Source organism: Bos taurus, chromosome 1 (assembly GCF_002263795.3).
Source record: "Bos taurus isolate L1 Dominette 01449 registration number 42190680 breed Hereford chromosome 1, ARS-UCD2.0, whole genome shotgun sequence".
In the NCBI taxonomy this organism is placed as follows: Eukaryota; Metazoa; Chordata; class Mammalia; order Artiodactyla; family Bovidae; genus Bos; species Bos taurus.
Window position 1 is genome coordinate 132,552,276 of NC_037328.1, and position 22,657 is coordinate 132,574,932.

General features: G+C 38.5%; 1 protein-coding gene across 3 annotated transcripts in view; it reads left to right on the top strand.

The window, feature by feature from the left end:
• STAG1 (stromal antigen 1) overlaps nt 1-22,657 on the top strand; it is a 505,017-nt gene that overhangs the window by 132,834 nt on the left and 349,526 nt on the right. For all 3 annotated transcript variants that reach the window (XM_059889103.1, XM_059889102.1, XM_002685052.7), the window contains one exon: nt 19,429-19,540. In XM_059889103.1, the coding sequence (XP_059745086.1) occupies nt 19,512-19,540 (29 nt within the window). In that variant the 5' untranslated portion in view covers nt 19,429-19,511. The remainder of the gene's footprint in view (nt 1-19,428; nt 19,541-22,657) is intronic.

Here is a 22,657-nt window from a genome sequence, read left to right on the forward strand (position 1 = left end):
AATTTGGCAATAAGGAGTTCATGATCTGAGCCACAGTTTCCTCCCGGTCTTGTGTTTTGCTGAGTGTATAGAGCTTCTCCATCTTTGGCTGCAACAAATATGATCAATCTGATTTTTTGTTGTTGAACATCTGGTGATGTCCACGTGTAGAGTCTTCTCTTGTGTTGTTGGAAGAGGGTGTTTGCTATGCCCAGTGCTTTCCCTTGGCAGAACTTTATTAGCCTTTGTCCTGCTTCATTCTGTACTCCAAGGCCAAAATGCCTGTTAGTCCAGGTGTTTCTTGACTTCCTACTTTTGCTTTCTAGTCCCCTATAATGAAAAGGACATCTTTTTTCGGTGTTAGTTCTAAAAGGTCTTGTAGGTCTTCATAGAACCATTCAACTTTAGCTGCTTAGTTATATATTAACAGTTAGTGTCTGGTTACTAGCTGTTTTTCATAGGGATTGTGCTATTTTTCCATTTCTTCCAGCTATGTTATGTATGAATTTTCCAGCTGTTTTGACTCCTTACCAACACTTGAAATGGTCTTTTTAATTTTAGTCATGTTAATATGTATGTAGTAGTATCTCATTTCAGTTCTAGTCCATTCCCTAATGAGAAGATCACCTGGAGAAGGAAATAACAACCCACTCCAGTACTCTTGCCTGGGGAATCCTGTGAACAGAGGAGCCTAGTGGGCTATAGGCCATTGGATCACAAAAGAGTTGGATAGAACTTAATAGACTAAAACAACAAAACAATGGTAAAGAGCATCCACTGGAAATATATGTTACCCTTTTATGTTCTTTGTTAAAGTGTCTGTTCAAATCCTTCACCTATGGGGAAGAAAAGGAACTGTTTTCTGTCTTATATTTGACGTTTGAAAGTTTTCTTCCTATAAGTTCTTTTTCAATTACATGATTTGAAAGTATTTTCTCTTAGTGTATGACTTTTTAAAATCTCTCACATGTCTTTTTCAGAGAAAAAAGATTAAGTCCAGTTAGTCTCTTTTTTGTTTCTTTTTATGAATGGTACTTTTGGTGTCAACATGTAAGAACTCATTACCTAACCAGAGATGACAAAGCTTTTCTCAAATTTGTTATGTTCCATTTTGTGATTATAGCCATCCTCAAAACTGGAAAATGTTATTGCATTGTGGTTTTGATGTGCATTTCTCTAACAAGTTGAGCCTCAACTCTTGATGTGCTTATTGGCCAATAATATATCTTCTTTGGAGAAGTGTCTGTTTGAGTCCTTTGACCATTAAAAATATATATATTATTTATTTTTGGTTGTGGTGGATCCTTGTTGCTGCAGGCAGCATCCTCTAGTTGTGGTGAGCTGAAGCTCCTCTTTGTTGTGGTGCGTGGGCTTCTCCTTATCCTGGCTTGTCTTGTTGTGGAGCATGGGCTTCAGATTCGTGAGTATAGTAGTTGCAGCTCACAGGCTCTAGAGCACAGACTCAGTAATTGTTGTGCAGAGGCCTAGTCGCTCCAAGGCATGTGGGATCTTGCAGGACCAGGGGATGAACCTATGTCCCCTGTGTTGGCAGGTGGACTTCCAACCACTGAACCTCCAGAGAAGTTCTGACAATTTCTTTTTAACTGGGTTTTTTTTTTTTTTTTGGTGTAATTCGATAGTAAGAAATTACAGTGGACTCTTGAACAGCATGAATATGAATTATGTGAATCCACTTAAACATAGAATTTTTTCAATAAATGCATCCAGTAGTACTAAACACAGTCTACAGTTGGTTGAATCTGTGTCTGCATAACTGGATGTAGAGTGCCATCTGTGAAGTTATATGTGATTTTTCAACCATATGGGTGGTTGAACCTTATAAGCCTTGTGTTGTTCAAGGGTCATCTTTGTATTCTGGGTACTAGATTCTTATCAGATAAATGATTTCCAAACTTTTTTTTTTTACTATCCTTTGATTGCCTTCTGACTCTGTTGATAAAGTCCTTTGATGCAGAAAAGTTTTTTTATATTGATGAAATCTATCTTATTTTTTCTTTTGTTGCCTGTGCCTTTGATGTCACAGCCAAGAAATCATTTCCAAATCTACTATCATGATGCTTTTGCACTAGTTTTTCTTTAAGAAGTTTTATAATTTTTTTACACTTAGATGTTTGGTCCATTTTCAGTTGATTTTTGTGCATGATGTAAGACCAGGATTCAATTTCTTTTTTTGCTGTATGTGAATATCTATATTTCCCAGCACCGTTTTTTTTGAAAAGACAGTGTTTCCCTTATTTGCATGATCTTGGTTTTCTTGCCAGAATCCATTTGACCAAATATGTGAGGATTTATTTCTGGAAGTGGTTTTCTTTTGGTTTGTATGTTTGTCTCTATACTTGTATCACAGTGTTTTGATTACTGTCACTTTGTGGTGAAATTTGATCTCTAGAAGTGTGAGACTTCCAACTTTGGTCTCTCTTTCCAAGATCATTTTGGCTTTAAAGGTCCTTTCCATGAGATTCCATAAGAATTTCGGATGAGATTTTCTGTATAAAAGAATTAAGATTTTGACAAGTACAGTATTGAATCTGTAGATTGTTTTGAGTGCCTAGTGACATCCTTATAATATTGTCTTCCCATCTGTAAACAAATCTTTTACCTGGGTTAAATTTCTTTTTTAAATGTTTCCTTTATTCTAATGCAACTGTAAATGTAATTTTCTTCCCTTTCATTTTTTTTAATGGTCACTGTACAGAAACAGTGTTTTGTGGTTGATTTTTTATCCTCTCACATTGTTAAACTTATTAGTTCTAAAAAAGAATTCATTTTTGTATGTTGTCTTCCACCTACAAGTTTTTTTCAACTTGTTCAAGTCGCTTAGTTGTGTCCAACTTTTTGCGATCCCATGGGCTGCAGCCCACCAGGCTTCCCTATCATTCACTATCTCCATGAGGTTGCTCAAACTCATTTCCATTGAGTCAGTGATGCCATTTTCAACTAGTATTTGGCTATTGTCGATTCCTTAAGATTTTCTATATATAAAGGATTATGTCGTCTCTGAATAAAGATAGTATCACTTTTTTTCCTACTTGCATGTGATTTATGTCTCTTTCTTGCATAATTGTTCTGCTTCAACATACACTAATTTGTTGAAAACCATGGTAAAAATGGACATTGTTGACTTCTTGATTTTAGGGGGGGTAGCTTTTATTTTAGTCGTTCAACAGAGTATGAAGTTAGTTACTTGTTTTTCATAAATGCTCTTTATTATATTAAGAAAGTTCCATTCAGTTTCCTAGTTTTTTGAATGTTTTTATCATGAAGTAATGTTTTGGCTCTTTAGTGTCTCTTGAGATTTTGTGAAATGCTTTTTGTCTTAATTTGAGATGATTTTGTGGTTCTTTTTTACTTTCTAATAATGTATCTTATTACTTTGATTTTCTAATGTTGGACAACTTTGGCATTCTTGGGTAGGCCCCCCTTCCCCATGGTATATATTATATAATATGTAGTTGTATGTTTGCTATTTGAAAAATTTTGCACTTATATTTCAGAGAAGGCAATAGCACCCCACTCCAGTACTCTTGCCTGGAAAATCCCATGGACGGAGGAGCCTGGTGGGCTGCAGTCCATGGGGTCGCTAAGAGTCAGACACGACTGAGCGACTTCACTTTCACTTTCCACTTTCATGCATTGGAGAAGAAAATGGCAACCCACTCCAGTGTTCTTGCCTGGAGAATCCCAGGGACTGGCGGGGGCCTGGTGGGCTGCCGTCTATGGGGTCGCACAGAGTTGGACATGACTGAAGTGACTTAGCAGCAGCAGCACTTACCTTTATAGGAGAAATTGTTCTGTAGGTTTTTTTTGGGAGGGGGGGCGGGTTCTGTGTTTGGCTTTTATATAGAAGAAATGCTGGCTTCATAGATTGAGTTAGGAAATCTTCCTCATATATTTTTAGGAAGATTTTGAGAATGATCATTGTTATTTATTTAAATTGCTTGTAGAATTCACTAGTGTAACCATCTGATTCTGGACTTTTTTGTTAGGAGGTTTTGATAGCTGAATCTCTTTGAATGTTACAGGTTTGTTCTAATCTTTTACTTTTCCTTGAGCCATTTAATATAGGTTATGCAGTTTATTGGCATATAATTTTTTCCTATCTCTTATAATCTTTTTTGTTTCTATAAGGTTTTTAATTCTAGAAATTTAAGAAAGGTGGGAATTTATAAATAAATAAATATGTAAATTTAAAATTCCTTTAATCAGATCCTGTTAGGAAACACTTGCAGGCTCTATAGCAATAGTTCTCAAGGTATGGTTCCCCACCAGCAATTTCAGTATCACCTTGGCACAGTTAAAAATGCAGAATCTTGGAAATTCTTTGAAAGTCCAGTGCTTAGGACTCTGTGCTCTCACTGCCAAGGGCATGGGTTCAATCCCTGGTCAGGGAACAGATGCAGCAAACTGCATGGCGTGGCTATAAAAAAAAAAAGAACTGTAGATTCTTGAGTTACACCCCATACCTACTGAATCAGACCCTGGGCATCAGATCCAGCAGTTGTATTCCAACAAGGCTTTCAGGTAATTCTGATACACATCAAAGTTTGAAAAACCCCAGTGCAGAGCTTTCCTGAATGTTCCTAGTATTCCCTAAATGGAGACCTGGTCCCCTCAGCCCTCAGGAGCAGAACCCCTAGGAGTATTCAAAGCCTCCAAGCCATAGTCTCCAACATCAGTGGCCTATCCAGGGTTGGGTCTTACTGGTCCCAACTTGTCTTCAGAGGCAGACAGAGAATGAGCATCATATCAGCACGTCCTGTCCCTCCTCAGATATTCTACCATCTGCTTGTCTGCTTCAGTCATCTGAACAAAGGCCATGTAACTGTGGGAGGAGCTCGTATCTCTTCACCCAGGGCAGCTGCACAGGGCTTAGGAGCCAGTTGGCATGGGGCTCAGATCAGGATGGCAGAGTGGGGCTCCTGTAGGCTGAATGATAGGTACAGGTCCTGATGTCAAGTCTTCATGTAGGTTGAATTCCTGGATGAATTCAGTTCAGTTCACCCTTAAGTTCTTTTTAGTATTCTACATGCCAGCTGCATGATGACACCTTTGACAGTGCACACACTTTCATGAAGTTAGACCTTCATTAATTTGAAATACTTGATATGAAAATGTTCCATTAGAGGGAATTTGTTGGTGGTTCAGTAGTTAGAGTTCCACATTTCCACTGCCAGGGCCATGGGTCCGATCCCTGGTGAGGGAACTACTAGTGTTGGAGAGGTTGGAGGCATGAATCAGCAGTGGCTTACTGTGGGAACCTATTTCTTTGTAAGGTTGATAGTAATATTACTGCTTTAATTTATGAGTGTGGTTATTTGCATCTTCTCTCTTTTTTACTTACTGAGTCTGAAAGTTTGTCAGTAATGTCAATACATTTAAAAAAGTCAAATTTTAGCCTTATAAATTCTATTATTTCTCTACTCTTGTTTATTTCTCCTTTTATTTTTATTGTTTCATAAATTTGCTGCCTTCAGGTTTAACTTGGGCTTCCCAGGTAGCACTAGAATCTGCCAGCCAGTGCAGGCGACATGAGAGAAGCAGGTTCGTGCCTGGGTCAGGAAGATCCTCTGGAGTGGGGCATGGCAACCCACTCCAGTATTCTTGCCTGTAAAATCTCATGGACAGAGGAGCCTGGCGGACTACAGTCCATTGGGTCGCAAAGAGTCAGACATGACTGCAGCGACGTAGCACGCATACAGGTTTAATTTGCTCTTGATTAAGGTAGAGAGTTAGATTATTGAATTGATACATTTCTTTTTAACATGGGTGTTTACAGTTATATTTCCCTCTGAGCACTGCTTTTGGTATGTCTCATAAATTTTGACATATAATGTCTTTGTTTTCACTAGTCTCATAGTATTCTAATTTGTCATTTCTTCTTTAACTCAGTAATTTAAGAGTATGCTGTTTAGTGTCCACATATTTGCAAATTTTCCAGTTTCTCTTCTGTTACTGATTTCTACTTCCTTTGCTTTCTGCTCTAAGAATACAGTTTCTGTGATTTCAAGCTTTTAAAAGTTGCTGGGACTTTTTTATGGCCTAATCAGCTATGCTGTAGAAGTTGTATGTGCACTTGAGAAAAGGGTGTATTCTGTTTTTGGGTGGAATGTTCCTTATATGTCTATTAGGTCTGTTTGATATATGGTATCTGTTGTTCAAGTCCTCTATTGCCTTATTAATCTTATGTCTGGTCTTGGTTTTTTTTTTTTTTTTGGGAAGTGGTGTATTGAAATCACCAACTATGGCCACAGTCCATGGGGTTGCAAAGAGTCCGACACAACTGACTGACTGAGCATGCACGCTTGATAAGGAAAGACTTCCGACACTTTGCTTTTTTTTTTCTTTTCTTTCCTGCTTGTCTTATATCTTCATTTTTCTTTAACTTTGTATTGGGGTGTAGCTGATTAACAAACTATAGTGTGATATTTTCAAGTGAACAGCAAAAGGACTTAGCCGTACATATACATGTTTCTATTCTCTCCCAAACCCCGCTCCCATCCAAGCTGGCACATAACATTGAGTAGAGTTCCATGTGCTGTACAGTAGGTCCTTGTTGGTTATGCATTTTAAATACAGCAGTGTGTATATGTCCATCCCAAACTCCGTAATTATCCCTTTCTCCCATCCCTACCCTGGCAATGAGAAATTTGTTCTCTAAGTCTGTGAGTATCTGTTTTGTAAGTTAGTTCATTTGTATCATTTCTTTTTAGATTCCACATAAAAGGGATGTTATATAATATTTCTGTGTGACTTAATTCACTCAGTATGACATTTTGTAGGTCCATCCATATTGTTGCAAATGGTGTTAATTCATTCTTTTTAATGGCTTAGTAATATTACATTGTGTGAAATGTTACATTGTGTGTGTGTGTGGTGTGTCCACATATATATACACACCACATTTTCTTTACCCATTCCTCCGTCAATGGACATTTAGTTTGCCTCCATGTCTTGGCTCGTTCAAAATGAGGCAGGGAGTACCTCAAGGCTGTATGTTGTCACCCTGCTTTTTTAACTTACATGCAGAGTAATCATGTGAAGCTCAGGGCTGGAAGAATCACAAGCCGGAATCAAGATCGTCAGGAACAATACCAGCAATCTTAGATATGCAGATGATACTACTCTAGTGGCAGAAAGCAGAGAAGAACTAAAGGGCCTTTTGATGAGGGTGAAAAAAGGGAGTGAAAAACCTGGCTTAAAACTCAGCACACAAAAGACTAAGATCATGGCATCTGGTCCCATCACTTCATCGCAAATAGATGGAGAAAAAAGTGGAAACAGTGACATTTTCCACTGGGTTCCAAAATCACTGTGGACAGTGACTGCATCCACGAAATTAAAAAGCTCTTACTCCTTATAAAGAAAGCTATGACAAACCTAGAAAGTGTATTAAAAAGCAGAGCTACCACTTTGCTGACAAAGGTCCATATAGTCAAAGCTGTGGTTTTTCCAGCTCAGTTCAGTCGCTCAGTCGTGTCCACCTCTTCGCGACCCTATGGACTGCAGCATGTGAGGCCTCCCTGTCCATTACCAACTTCCGGAGTTTACTCAAATTCATGTCCATCGAGTCAGTGATGCCATCCAACCATCTCCTCCTCTGTCGTCCCCTTCTCCGCCCGCCTTCAATCGTTTCCAGCATCAGGGTCTTTTCCAGTGAATCAGTTCTTCACATCACGTGGCCAAAGAATTGGAGTTTTAGCCTCAGCATCAGTCCTTCCAATGAATATTCAGGACTGATTTCTTTTAGGATGGACTAGTTGGATCTCCTTGCTGTCCAAGGTACTCTCAAGAGTCTTCTCCAATGCTACAGTTCAAAATCATCAATTCTTTGGCGCTCAGCTTTCTTTATATATAGTCCAACTCTCGCAAACATACATGACTATTGGAAAAACCATAGCTTTGACTAGACAGACCTTTGTTGGCAAAGTAATGTCTCTGCTTTTTAATATGCTGTCTAGGTTGGTCCTAACTTTCCTTCCAAGGAGTAAGCGTCTTTTAATTTCATGGATGCAGTCAACATGTGCAGTGATTTTGGAGCCCAAAAAAATAAAGTTAGACACTGTTTCCACTATTTCCCCATCTGTTTGCTATGAAGTGATGGGACCAGATGCCATGATTAATTTTCTGAATGTTGAGTTTTAAGCCAACTTTTCACTCTCCTTTTTCACTTTCATCAAGAGGCTCTTTCATTCTTCTTCACTTTCTGCCATAAGGGTGGTGTCATCTGCATATCTGAGGTTATTGATATTTCTCCTGGCAGTCTTGATTCCAGCTTGTGCTTCATCCAGCCCAGCGTTTCTCATGATGTACTCTGCATAGAAGTTAAATAAGCAGGGTGACCATATACAGCCTTGAAGTACTCCTTTCTCTATTTGGAACTAGTCTGTTTTTCCATGTCCAGTTCTAACTGTTGCTTCCTGACCTGCATACAGATTTCTCAAGAGGCAGGTCAGGTGGTCTGGTATTCCCATTTTTTGAAGAATTTTCCACAGTTTGTAGTGATTTTCGTGACCACAGCCACAAAATTAAAAAAAAAAAAAAAAACAACAAACTTCCTACTCCTTATAAAGAAAGCTATGACAAACCTAGACAGCATATTAAAAAGCAAAGACATTACTTTGCTGACAAAGGCCTGTATGATCAAAGCTGTGGTTTTTCCAGTAATCATGTATTGATGTGAAAGTTGGACCATAAAGAAGGCTGAATGCTGAAGAATTGATGGTTTATAATTATGGTGCTGGAAAAGACTCTTGAGAGTCTTTAGGGAAGCAAGGAGATCAAACCAGTCTATCCTACAGGAAATTAAACCCAAATATTCATCGAAAGGACTGATGCTGAAGCTGATGTTCCAATACTTTGGCCACCTGATGCAAAGAGCCAACTCATGGAAAAGACCCTGATGCTGGGAAAGATTGAGGACAGGAGGAGAAAGGGGTGACAGAGGATGAGATGGTGCATGGCATCATGACTCAGTGGACATGAGTTTGAGTAAACTCCTAGAGATAGTGGAGGACACGGAAGCCAGGCGTGTTGCAATCCATGGGGTCACAAAGTTGGACACAACTTAGCAACTGAACAGCAGTGTTTCGGCTATTGTAAACACTGCTACAGTGATCTTCTTTGTTGCTTAATTTCTCCATCACTGCCTTCCTTTGTGTTTGATCTTCTAGTGTACCTTTTTCATTTAAAAAATTTCATTTTAAATTACACTGGTGATCATGATATCTTATGTTTATATCAATTTAGTTTGAAACAGTAGTAACTTGACTTTTTATTTATATATTTGGGCATACCTCAAATATATTGTGGATTTTGTTCTAGAACACCACAGTAAAGCAAATAGCACAATAAAGTTTTAAGTTTTCCAGTTATGTTTGGTCTAAACTATAGCTTGTTAAGTTTTCAGTGTCACTATGTCTTAAATGATGTACATACCTTTATTTACATATATAAGAATACTTTATTGCTAAGACATGCTAGCCATCATCTGAGCCTTCAGCTATTGGTAGTCTTTTTGCTGAAGGAGGGTCATGCCTCAGTGTTGATTGCTGCTGAATAATTAGGGTTGTGGTTTCCAAAGGATGGAGTGACTGTGGCAGTTTCTTAAAATAAGGCAACAGTGAAGTTTGCCACATTGGGGACTCTTCAATTCATGAATGATTTCCCTATAGAGTGCAGTGCTGTTTGATACTATTTTACCCACAATAGAACTTTTTTAAAAAATTGGAGTGAGCCCTCCCAAACTTGCCACTGCTTTACCAGTTAGGTTTGCATAATATTCTAAACTCTTTATTGACATTTCAACATCTGCTCAGCATCTTCAGCAGTTACAACTTTCATCTCAAGAAAGTACTTTGTTTGCTCATATGCAGGAACCTTCTCATTTGTTAGTTTATCATGAGATTTGTAACAATGCAGTCACATATTCAGACTCCACTTCTAATTTTAGTTCTTTGCTATTTCACTCACTGCACCAGCAGTTCTTTCTCCCATGGAAGACTTGAATGCCTCAAAGTCATCTGTGAGGGTTGATAAGTGTTTGCAAACTCTTGTTGGTATTTTGACCTTTTCCATGAATCAGGAACATCACTAATGGTATCTAGAAAATACCATTTTGAATGAATGAATGTTTTCCTGGTTTTCATCTGACCTCATCCAGGTTCATCAGAGAAATCACTATCTATGACAGTTACAATCTTAAAATAGGTATTTCTTAACTAAAAAAACTTGAAAAGTGAAATAACTCCTTGTGGGCTACAGGATGGGTTCTGTGTCAGGAGATGTGAAAATGGCATATGTCTCAATGTGCATCTTTAGCAGAGCTCTTTGTTGATCAGGTACATTGTCAACGAACAGTAAGTAATATTTGAATCTTTTTTTAGTCTGAGCAGTAGATCTCAAAAGTAGGCTTAAAGCATTTACTAAACAATGTTGCAAACAGATGTACTGTCAACCAGGCTTTGTTTTTCCATTTCTGTAGCACAGGCAGAATAGATAATAGTGTAATTCTTAAGGGCCCTGTGATTTTTGGAATAGTAAATGAACACTGGCTTCACTTTAAAGTCACTAGTTGCATTAGACCCTGTCAGGAAAGTGTGCTTGTTTTTTTGAAACTTAGAAGCCAGGCACTGACTTCTCTTTATACCTGTGAAAGTTCTCAATGGCATCTTCTTCCAGTGTAATACTATTTTGTCTACATTGAGAAAATTTTGTTTAGTTTTGTCGCTCAGTCACTCAGTCATGGCCAAGTGTTTGCAACCCCATGGACTGCAGCACACCAGGCTTCCCTGTCCTTTACCATCTCCCGGAGTTTGTTCAAACTCATGTCCATTGAATTCTAACCATCTCATCCTTTGTCGTCCCTTTCTCCTCCTGCCTTCAGTGTTTCCCAGCATCAGGGTGTTTTTCAATGCGTCTGCTCATCCCATAAGATGGCCAAAGTACTGGAGCATCAGCTTCAGCATCAGTCCTTCCAATGAATATTCAGGGTTGATTTCCCTTAGGATTGACTGGTTGGATCTCCTTGCTGTTCAAGGGACTCTCAAGAGTCTTCTCCAACACCACAGTTCAAAAGTATCAATTCTTCAGTGCACAGCCTTCTTTATTATGGTCTAGCTCTTGTATCCGTACATGACCACTGGAAAAACTATGAATTTAGCTAGATGTGCCTTTGTTGACAGAGTGATGTCTCTGCTTTTTAATATATTGTCTAGGTTTGTCATATCTTTTCTTCCAGGGAGCAAGCCTCTTTTAATTTCGTGGCTGCAATCACCATCTGCAGTGATTTTGGAGCCCAGAAAAATAAAGTCAGCCACTGTTTCCACTGTTTCCCCATCTATTTGCCATGAAGTGATAAGACCAGATGCCATGATATTTGTTTTTTGAATGTTAAGTTTTAAGTCAGTTTTATCACTCTTCCCTTTAACCCTCATCAAGAGGCTCTTTAGTTCCTCTTTGCTTTGTGCTATAAGGATGATGTCATCTGCATATGTGAGTTTATTGATATTTCTCCTGGCAGTCTTGATTCCAGCTTGTGCATCGTCCAGCCCGGCATTTCGCATGATGTACTTTGCATTAAGTTAAATAAGCAGGGTGACAATAGACAGCCTTGACGTACTCCTTTCCCGATTTGAAACCAGTCCATTGTTTCATATCTGGTTTTGACTGTTGCTTCTTGACCTGCATACAGATTTCTCAGGAGGCAGGTAAGGTGGTCTGGTATTTCTCTTAAAGAATTTTCCACAGTTTATTGTGATCCAAACAGTCAAAGGCTTTGGTGTAGTCAGTGGAGCACAAGCAGATGTTTTTTCTGGAATTCTCTTGCTTTTTCTATGATGCAGTAGATTTTTGCAGTTTGATCCCTGGTTCCTCTGACTTTTCTAAATCCAGCTTGTACATCTAGAAGCTGTTGGTTCAAATACTGTTGAAGGCTAGTTTGAAGGATTTTGAGCATTAGTTTGCTAGCATGTGAAAAGAATGCAGTTTGGTAGTTTGAACATTCTTTCGCATTGCCTTCTTTTGGGATTGGAATGAAAACTATCCTTTTCAAGTCCTGTAGCCACTGCTGAGTTTTCCAAATTTGCTGAGATATTGAATGCAGCACTTTGACAGCATAGTCTTTTAGGATTTGCAATAGCTCTTCTTGAATTCTATCACCTTCACTAGCTTTTTTTCGTAGTAATGCTTCCTAAGGCCCAGTTGACTTCACACTGCAGGATGTCTGGGTGCAGATGAGTGATCAATCATACCATTGTCATTATCTGGATCATTAAGAACTTTTTTTTTGTATAGTTCTTTTGTGTATTCTTGCCACCATCTTCTTAATATCTTCTGCGTCTGTTACATTTATACGGTTTCTTCCTTTATTGTGCCTGTCTTTGCATGAAATATTCCCTTGGTATCTCTAATTTTCTTGAAGAGATCTTTAGTCTTTGCTATATTGTTTTCCTGTATTTCTTTGCATTGATCACTTAGGAAAGCTTTCTTATGTTTTGTTGGTGTTGTTTGGAACTCTGTATTCTGATGGATATAGCTTTCCTTTTCTCCTTTGCCTTTTGCTTCTCTTTTCTCAGCTATTTGTAAGGCCTTCTCAGACAACCATTTTGCTTTCTGCATTTCTTTTCCTTGGGGATGGTTTTGATCACTGCCTCCCGTTCGAGCCTCCATCCATAGTTCTTCAGGCACTCTGTGTATTAGCTGCTGAACAACTATCGACAGGAGAATGTTGAAAACCCCCCCCAAAGATACCCCGTGTACAAGGGCAAAGGACGCCACAAGAAGATGGTAGGAGGGTGCAGTCACATTTAAAATCAAACCTCATACCATCCAGATACTCTGGAAGGGTGCAAACAAAAACCTGTGTTCCTCAGGACCAGGGAAAGGAGCTGTGATCTCCACAAGAGGCTGAGCCAGACCTGCCTGTCTGTGTTTGAATGTCCTTTGTGGAAGTGTGCATCAGAAGTGACCAGCTGCTGGGATAATTCTGGGAGGTGTGGCTAGTGGCATAAGTCCTCTCGGAGGAGGTCGCCATTATCCCCAGTACAGAGCCACAGAGCAGGCCACCCAGAAACTGGAGAACAATTATCCCAAAGAAGTTCTTGCACTGTTGTGAATGTTCTAGGCCCCACAACAGATTTCTCCACCTGGGTATCTGGCAAAGGGACTGAGAACTCCCAGGGAGTTTGACTTTGAAGTCCAATTTAGTGTAAATACCTTAATTATTTTAACTAGATCTTCTAGTTAATTTGGTGCAGCTTCTGCATCAGCATTTGCTGCTTTACCTTGCACTTTTAGTTTAAGGAGACAGCTTCTTTCCTTAAGTGCCATGTACCAATCTCTGCTAGCTTCAGACTTTTCTATTGCAGCTTCTTCAGTTCTCTTAACCTTTATAGAATTAAGAGAGTTAGGGCCTTTTTTGGATTAGACTTGGCTTAAGAGAAAGTTGTAACTGATTTGATCTTTTATCGAGATCACTCAGACTTTCTATCACCAGTAGGCTGTTTGTTTCCTTATCATTCTTGTGTTTTCTAGGATAGCATTTTCAATTTTCTTCAAGAACTTTTCTTTGAATTCACAATTTGACTAACTGCATGGTGCAAGAGGCCTTGCTTTTGATCACTCTGAGCTTTCAACATTCCTTCTTCATTAAGCTTAATCACAATTAGGTTTTGATTGAAAGTGAGAGACATACAGTTCTTCCTTTGAGTTGAACACATAGTGGCTCTTGTAGGTTTACTAATTGGCCCAATTTCAGTATTCACTGCAGATGGTGACTGCAGCCATGAAATTAAAAGACGCTGACTCCTTGGAAGGAAAGTTATGACCAACCTAGATAGCATATTCAAAAGCAGACACATTACTTTGTCAACAAAGATCCGTCTAGTCAAGGCTATGGTTTTTCCAGTAGTCATGTATGGATGTGAGAGTTGGACTGTGAAGAAAGCTGACTGCTGAAGAATTGATGCTTTTGAACTGTGGTGTTGGAGAAGACTCTTGAAAGTCCCTTGGATTGCAAGGAGATCCAACCAGTCCATTCTAAAAGAGATCAGTCCTGGGTGTTCTTTGGAAGGACTGATGCTAAAGCTGAAACTCCAATACTTTGGCCACCTCAGGCGAAGAGTTGACTCATTGGAAAAACCCTGATGCTGGGAGGGATTGGGGGCAGGAGGAGAAGGGGCCTTCTTGGAGTTCATTTATTTTACTGATTGTGTAGATTTATGTATTTAAAATAGGTTAAGTTTTTGCCATGTATCTTCAGATATTCTTTCTTGTCTCTGTTTATGTACTTCTGGAAGTCTAAGTTCAATATCTGGGCTTAGATGGAGATGATTTCTGTGATTTTTTTTCCTGTTAATGGGCCATCATTTCATATTTTTTTGTATGCTTTTTGAATTTCTGATGTTATTAAAAAACTGGACATTTTCAATATGTCCATTGTTGTAACATTGGACACTAGGTTCTTCTCTCCTCCCCATGGTTTCCTGTTGTCTTTTCAAGGACTACAGTCATCTCTTTATTTGCTTTGCTAATCTGTTTTTGCAAGGACTGTATTCTTTGTCATGTGTGGGTCCTAAAATTTTGTTGTCTTGTTCAGTGGTCGTCTTTGAGATTTCTTTTGCTAATAGAAACAAGTAATTTCTGTTTTTTTTTTTTTTTTTGCAGATGGTCTATTAGCTGAGGTACTTCTTCAAAAATTAGGCAGGTTTCCTACAGCTTTGCCTTAGTATTCACTTTGTGCTTGCATGGAGAGCAAAGATCACCTAGAATTGAAAGCCTATACTCCTTAGTTCTTGTCTAAGAATCCATCCAGCCCTGGGCATTCATGTAATACTCTACATTTCCTTGCATATGTGATACCCCTTTAGAGTTCTTATTCCCCAAATATCTTTCTTCTCCCCCTTTTTAAATTTGAGGCTTTTTAGATTGTTTAATGCTTATGCAATCCACTCTCTTGCCACAGACAGCTACTTGTATCACTGTGTGTTTAAATGCTTTTGAAAGATAATAGTTTTTCCAAAAAAAGAAAAAGGAAGCTCTTCAAAACACTCTGCTACAGTTTGGGAGAACAAGTCCATGGTGTTCTCTTTGGCACTAGGAAGCCACACCAGTAACTTGGTGTGCTGTCCTTGTAGGCTATGGAGGTGGTATATAAGTAAGCAAAAATACTACTGTGCTCTCTTATCACATATAATAGACGTCTTTTGGCACTCCTCTCTTTATCATAAACTTTTATTAGATTCCAGATGTTCATAAGAGATGAGCTTTGTTGTTTTTTTGGCCAAACTAAGTTGCTTCTGGCTTCCCTGGTGGTTCAATGGTAAAGAATCCACGTGCCAATATAGAAGATGTGGGTTTGATCCCTGGGTCAAGAAGACTCCCCTGGGGAAGGAAATGGCAACCCACTCCAGTATTCTTGCTTGGGAAATCCCATGGACAGAGTTACCTGGTGGACTACAGTTCATGGGGTCCCCAAAAAGTTAGACTTGACTTCATAACTAAAAAACAACAAAAGTTCCTTTACTGGAGGGCCTAAGTTTTGAGGTTTCCTAGTCTTTCATTTTCCATGACATCATTTCTTTCTTTTGTTTTTGAAAGATTGATAATTCAATTTTCATGATTTTTTCCACTTCACGTTTCAAACAATGCTTATCTGTCTTTCAGCTTACATTGTTGGAGCTGGTGATGGACAGGGAAGCCTGGCGTGCTGCACTCCATGGGGTCACAAAGAGTCAGGCACAACTGAGTGACTGATACCATGGACCCCAGGATTCCAGGCTTCCCTGTCCTTCACCATGTCCTGGAGTTTGCCCAGACTCATGTCTCTTGAGTCAGTGATACCATCTAACCATCTCATCCTCTGTCGTCCCCTTCTCCTGCCTTCTCTCTTTCCCAGCATCAGGGTCTTTTCCAGTGAGTTGGCTTTGCATCAGATGGCCAAAGAATTGGAGTTTCAGCTTCAGCATCAGTCCTTCCAATGAATATTCAGGATTGATTTCTTTTAGAATGGACTTGTTAATCAGCTTGCGTAGTTTCTACCGAGAAGTCTGATCAGAATTTTTTGTTTGTTTCTTTGTATGTCAGGAATTATGTTACTTTTGTTTCCTTTTGAATTTTCTTCATATTTACCAATATTTATATTTTAGAATATTCATGGGAATTCTCTGATCTTTCTTCTGTGTTTTAAAATCTGAAATTACTTTTGGGAAGCTGCTTGCTACCTCTTGAAATGTTTGTTTTTGACTTGATGTTTCTCTCTCCTTCTGAATTCTAGTTATGTGTTATTCTGTTAGGTATTGTGCCATAGCCTGTCTTGGATGCTCTGTTTTGTCTCACTTTGCTGCCTTTTTTTTAATTTAATAAACTTTAGTTTTAAGATAAGTTTTAGGTTCACAGTAGAATTGAATAGAAGTTAGAGAGATCCCCCATAACTCTTGTTCTCACATACATATAACCTCTTCCACTATTAACATCCCACATCACAGTGATCCATCTGTTACAGTCAGTGAACCTACGCTGACATGTCATTATCACCCAGTGTTTGTAGTTTACATTAGGGTTCACTCTTTGTGTTATATATTCTATGGGTTTTGTTTTAAATGTACTATTTAGATGTACCCATGATTCTAGTATCATACAGAATAGATTCTGTGCCCTAAAAATCTTGTGGTCTCACTTGTTCATCTTTCCTATCACACAACGTTTGGCCATCCCTGATATTTTTACTGTCCTCATAGTTTTACCTTTTCCAGAATGCCATGTCATTCAAATCATATAGGGTGTAGCTGTTTCACATTGGCTTCTTTTAGTTAGTAATATGCATTTGAGCTTCCTCCATGTCCTTTCCTGGTTTGATAGCTCATTACTTTTAAGTGTTAAGTAATGATGAATTTTCAGTTTATTTGGGGAAATACAAAGGAGTGTGATTGTTGGTAGTTGGTAGTACTGTTGATTGTAGTCTGTGTATTCTGGCATACTCATTTTTTTCTAAAGTAATTTTCAGAGGACCTAAATATACATTTGGAGAAGGCAGTGGCGATTCATTCCAGTACTCTTGCCTGGAAAATCCCAGGGATGGAGGAGTCTGGTAGGCTGCAGTCCATGGGGTCGCGAAGAGTCGGACACGACTGAGCGACTTCACTTTCACTTTCGTGCATTGGAGAAGGAAATGGCAACCCACTCCAGTGTTCTTGCCTGGAGAATCCCAGGGACGGCAGAGCCTGGTGGGCTACCGTCTATGGGGTCGCACAGAGTCGGACATGACTGAAGCAATTTAGCAGCAGCAGCAGCAGCAGCAGCAGCAAATAGACATTTTTCTGAAGAATATACACAGTTAAGCAAAATCTACATGAATAGATACTCAACATCACTAATCTTCAGGGAAATGAAAATCAGAGCCGTAATGAGGTATTCCTTCACACCTATGTGAAGATGTCTTTGATCAAAAAGATAAGAGAGATATTCTTGTTGAGAATACCGACAGAAGAGAAACCTTGTTCACTGTTGATAGAAATGTAATTTGGTACAATCTCTAGAAAACATAATTAAAAATAAGACTATTGTATTATATATATAATATTATATAGCCACTTTTCAGTATATATCCACAATAAATGAAATCATTATCCCAAACACATAGATGTGTTTATCCCATGCTTGCAGCAGCATTCCAGTTTGCCTTGATTCATAGACGTAACATTCCAAGTTCCTATGCAATGTTGCTCTTTGCAGCATCGAACCTTGCTTCTGTCACCAGTCCCATCCACAACTGGGTGGTGTTTTTGCTTTGGCTCCATCCCTTCATTCTCTCTGGAGTTATTTCTCCACTGATCTCCAGTAGCATATTGGGCACCTACCGACCTGGGGAGTTCTCTTTCAGTGTCCTATCTTTTTGTCTTTTCATACTGGGGTTCTCAAGGCAAGAATACTGAAGTGGTTTGCCGTTCCCTTCTCCAGTGGACCACATTCTGTCAGACCTCTCCACCTTGACCCGTCCGTCTTGGGTGGCCCCACATGGCATGGCTTAGTTTCATTGAGTTAAATAAGGCTGTGGTCCGTGTGTTCAGATTGGCCTGTTGTCTGTGATTGTGGTTTCAGTCTGTCTGCCCTCTCATGCCCTCTCTCAATGCCTACTGTCTTACTTGGATTTCTCTTACCTTGGACGTGGGGTATCTCTTCACGGCTGCTCCAGCAAAGCACAGCCACCACTCCTTACCTTGGACATCTGGTAGCTCCTCTCGGCCGCCGCCCCTGACCTCAGACGTAGGGTAGCTCCTCTCGGCTGCTGCCTCTGACCTTGGACGTGGGGTAGCTCCTCTCGACCATGCATATTAAAAAGCAGAGACATTACCTTGTCAACAAAGGTCCGTCTAGTCAAGACTATGGTTTTTCCAGTGGTCATGTATGGATGTGAGATTTGGAATATAAAGAAAGCTGATTGCTGAAGAATTGATGCTTTTGAACTGTGGTGTTGGAGAAGACTCTTGAGAGTCCCTTGAACTGGAAAAAGATCCAACGAGTCCATCCTAAAGGAAATCAGTCCTGACTATTCATTGGAAGGACTGATGTTGAAGCTGAAACTCCAATACTTTGGCCACCTGATGCAAAGAGCTGACTGAAAAGACCCTGATGCTGGGAAAGATTGAGGGCAGGAGGAGAAGGGGATGACAGAGGATGAGATTGTTGGATGGTATCACCAACTCAATGGACATGGGTTTGGGTGAACTCTGGGAGTTGGTGATGGACAGGGAGGCCTGGCATGCTGCGGTTCATGGGGTTGCAAAGAGTCAGACACGACTGAGCGACTGAACTGAATTGAACTACAGCAGCATTATTTACCATAATCAAAATATGGAAACAGCTTTATGTGTCCATGGACTTAACGAATAGAGGAAACCTGGTTGTCTCTGTGTACACACAGTGGAATGTTACTCAGTCTTTAAAAAAAACAAAAAAACAACTGATCATTAGACAACTTGGATTAGCCTGGAAGGCTAATGAAATTAGCACCACAGAGAAAGGCAAATATCACATGAGATCACTTATATGTGATATCTATAGAGTGGGTAGATTTATGGGAAAAGTAGTGGAAAAAGTAGTTGCCAAGGGCAACGTGGTAGAAATAAGGAGCGATTGGTGAAAGGTACAAACTTTGTTGTAAATGAATATGGTCTGAAGATCTAACATATAATAAAGTGACTGTAGTTGATAACACTTTCTTGTATAATTGAAATTTTATGAGAGAGTAGAATATATTAAATGTTTGGGCCAAAAAAGAAGATGTGTGAGATGATGGATGTATTAACTCAGTGAGGGACGCCCTTCACTGTGTGTCCATATATCAAATTGTCTTGCTGTAACTGTCTTATAGTTTGTCAACTATACATTAGTAAACTGGAAAAATAATTTCTTTCTTTCTTTTTTAATTAACAGGATTACCTTTGAGGTTATTTTGAAAGTTTTGAGTTGTACAGTACTTGATTATTTTGCTGCATTGTGGAAAGATCTTTGCAGCAATGATTACTTCAGAGTTACCTGTGTTACAGTAAGTATTACAGCTTTTCATTTTTTAAAATTCTTGTAACACTTTTCTGTATCAAAATACTTTTATTAATGAGACATGAAATGTGTTCTTTGATAGTTGGGCAATATGTTTGAAGTAAAAGAACTATTAGAGGTTATACTTATTATATCCATCTATAGCCCTTGTATTTTCATGTCACTATGTGATGCCCATGTTACTGAACAAAAAAGTTACTATCTCATTTTAGGATTCAGCAGAAACTATGACTCTGGGCTGGTTTGACATGCCAACTTCTTCTGTAAATAAAGTATTAATGAAACAAAATCACACTGACTCCTTTGCAGAATTGTTTATGTGCTAGAGAAAAAATTAACCTGCAAACAGAAATATTTTGTTTTACTATATAGACAAGAGTTTGTAAACCTCTATCCCATATCACCCTCTCACCCCTTCTTTTCCCTGGGATTGAGATTGTAATTGATGAGTCCTTCTTGGCATCTAATTAGATTTTGGTGGCGTCTAATTTCTGGTGGCATCTAATTAGATTTTGTTGAAGTTACAGGACACGTTTAGAATTTGATCTTGTTTTCGATTCTCTGGGAAATGTGATCGTGTAATGGCAAATACTTTTCCTTTTATAGGTTTCATTAAGCTCCAATGTAGGAATCTATATAGTCTGATCGTGTATGATAACAGCAGTTTAGATATAATCAAAGTGACCAACAGCTTACATAATTATTTATATGTTTTTATAGTTCCAGATCATTTATATGTGTTTTTTCTAAGAAATTGTAGTCTCCTTCCAGTTGGTCTCCTGTCCTTCTGTTTTTCCTCCAGAGTTTTAAGACAGAATGCTATCCAAATTACTTTACATGCTAAAAGCCATCAATACCTACCCTAATAATTTGTCTAAATATGAAAGTGTTAATCGTTCAGCTCTGTCTGACTCTGTAACCCTCCAGGCTCCTCTGTCTAGGGGATTCTGCAGGCAAGAATACTGGAGTGGCCAGCCATTCCCTTCTCTAGGGGATCTTCCTGACTCAGGGATCAAACCCTGGTCTCTTGCATTGTGGGAAAATTCTTTACTGTTTGAGCCACCCGGCAAACTTTACTATTTATTAAACGTTATTAAATATCGCCAATTACACCATTTTATTTATTCCACCAAATGTTGTAGTAGAGCTATGCTAGGCTTTGAGGAGAAAGAGAAAGTGGAAAAAACTCACTTTGTCCTTGTTGCCATGAAGCTTATAGAGATAGATATTAATCAAATAATCACCAACATATAGATTTAAACTGCTTTGAAGGTAAGCTAGAGGATTTTATTAGAATTTTAATACATGCCTTGAATTAGTCTACTTTTCTAAGGAAGAAGTGTAGGGAGGTAGGAGGAATCGTGATAGGAGGAATCACAGTGTGTTTGAGGGACTGAAATAAAGCTGTGATTTTTCTTTTTTCAGGATTAAAGATGGAGAGTGGGGTGAGATATGGCTTGCAAGTAGAGTAGGGCTGTATTGTATAGGATCTGCTAAGTCTTAAATTAAAAATTTTGAGGTTGTTTTCCCCTGGAAGTAGAAGGAAATCATCATAGAGTTTTAATCATGAAAGAGACAGAATAAGATACACTGAAAATCATTCTTAGTACACAGTATAGTGATTTGACTGGAAAAGGCAACAGAAGAAACGAGGAGTCTTTTTAGGAGAAACGTGTTGCAGTGTCCAGGCCAGAGATAATAACAACTTGAGCTAAAACGATTACAGTGAAAATGGAGAGAGTAAGGCAGAATTTAGAGAGTTTTCGGGGGATTAAAAAGAATGACTTTATAAGGTTGAATATGATTTTTCTATTCTCTTTATTTATGTCCAGTAGTCATTTGCAGGCTTTTTGGTAGAGCAGTTTGGTTGAAGTTTGAGTTTGCGTAGCCCTTGATCCAGCTTTCTTTGTCTGTTCTAGAGAGGTGTTTGTTGATGTGTAATAAGAGTTAAGGTGCAAGGATAGTTGTTTCACCTCTGTTTGTAGCAGTTAAAACTGGAGACAGTCTAAGTACTCACAGATAGTGAACTTATAGAGTAGAATTTAGGAATCCTTTGTATTTGTAGGAAAACTCCTATTAATTTAAGTTTAAAAAATTAAAATGTAGACATTGCTTTGTATTTATGTATATATATGCCAGAACATAAGTATTTATGACAGTATTGATAAAACTTAATAATCTTGTTCTGCAGATTGAAATTCAGAGTTAGGGTATAGTGAAGTGAAACTCTTCCTTGAAATTAAAAATCATACTTATATATCATGTATTCTCATAAATAAAAAATACATACACTGATTGAAGTATGTTAGTTGTTTGTTGATAATAACTTTCATCTTTTAAGCTGGCTGAAGTATGAAGAATTAGAAAGCAGTTGTAATTTTTTCTGTTGTCAGTGAACTATTGCTGAAGGATAAATTAATTTCACTAATGGGACACATTTTGTATCCTTGGAACAAATTTGCTTTTGTATTTGCCTGGAGATTTCTATAAGCATCAAAAGTACTAGTGTATTCTGTCCACATAAGAGAAATACTAAACATAATATTTGCATTCTGCCATCCTGCCGTGGAGATAGAGAATTCACATTTACCTTGAGATCTAAGATTTTCAGATCTTTCATTTCCTCATTTGTAAAACTGAGACATCAATATGTTGTCTTAATAAGGTTTTGTGCATAGGTAATGTGTATAAACCGGCACACAGTATATACTAAATGGTCTATTTGGATTATAGTGGGGGAGAAAAAGCAGTATGATTTATTATTCTTAATTAAATAGGTGATTGAAAGACTACTGATACTGTTTCAGAAACCTGTTTTTATAAATATTATTGGACCACAGCAATATCCATTCACTTGTCTTTATGAATGGCCATATTCATGCTGTGGTCCACAAGTTGAGTATCAGATACAGAGAACTTCATACCATTCAGCCTAAAATATTTACTGTATAGCCCTTAAAGAAAATGTTTACTGACCCTTGGACTAGATCAGTATTATTTATAGTTTTAAATACCAAATTGCCTTTGAAGGTTTGCAAACAAAGAAGGAACATGATGTGAGAATATTAGTGACAGTAGTGTATAGAGTGGCTGGGACAGGGAA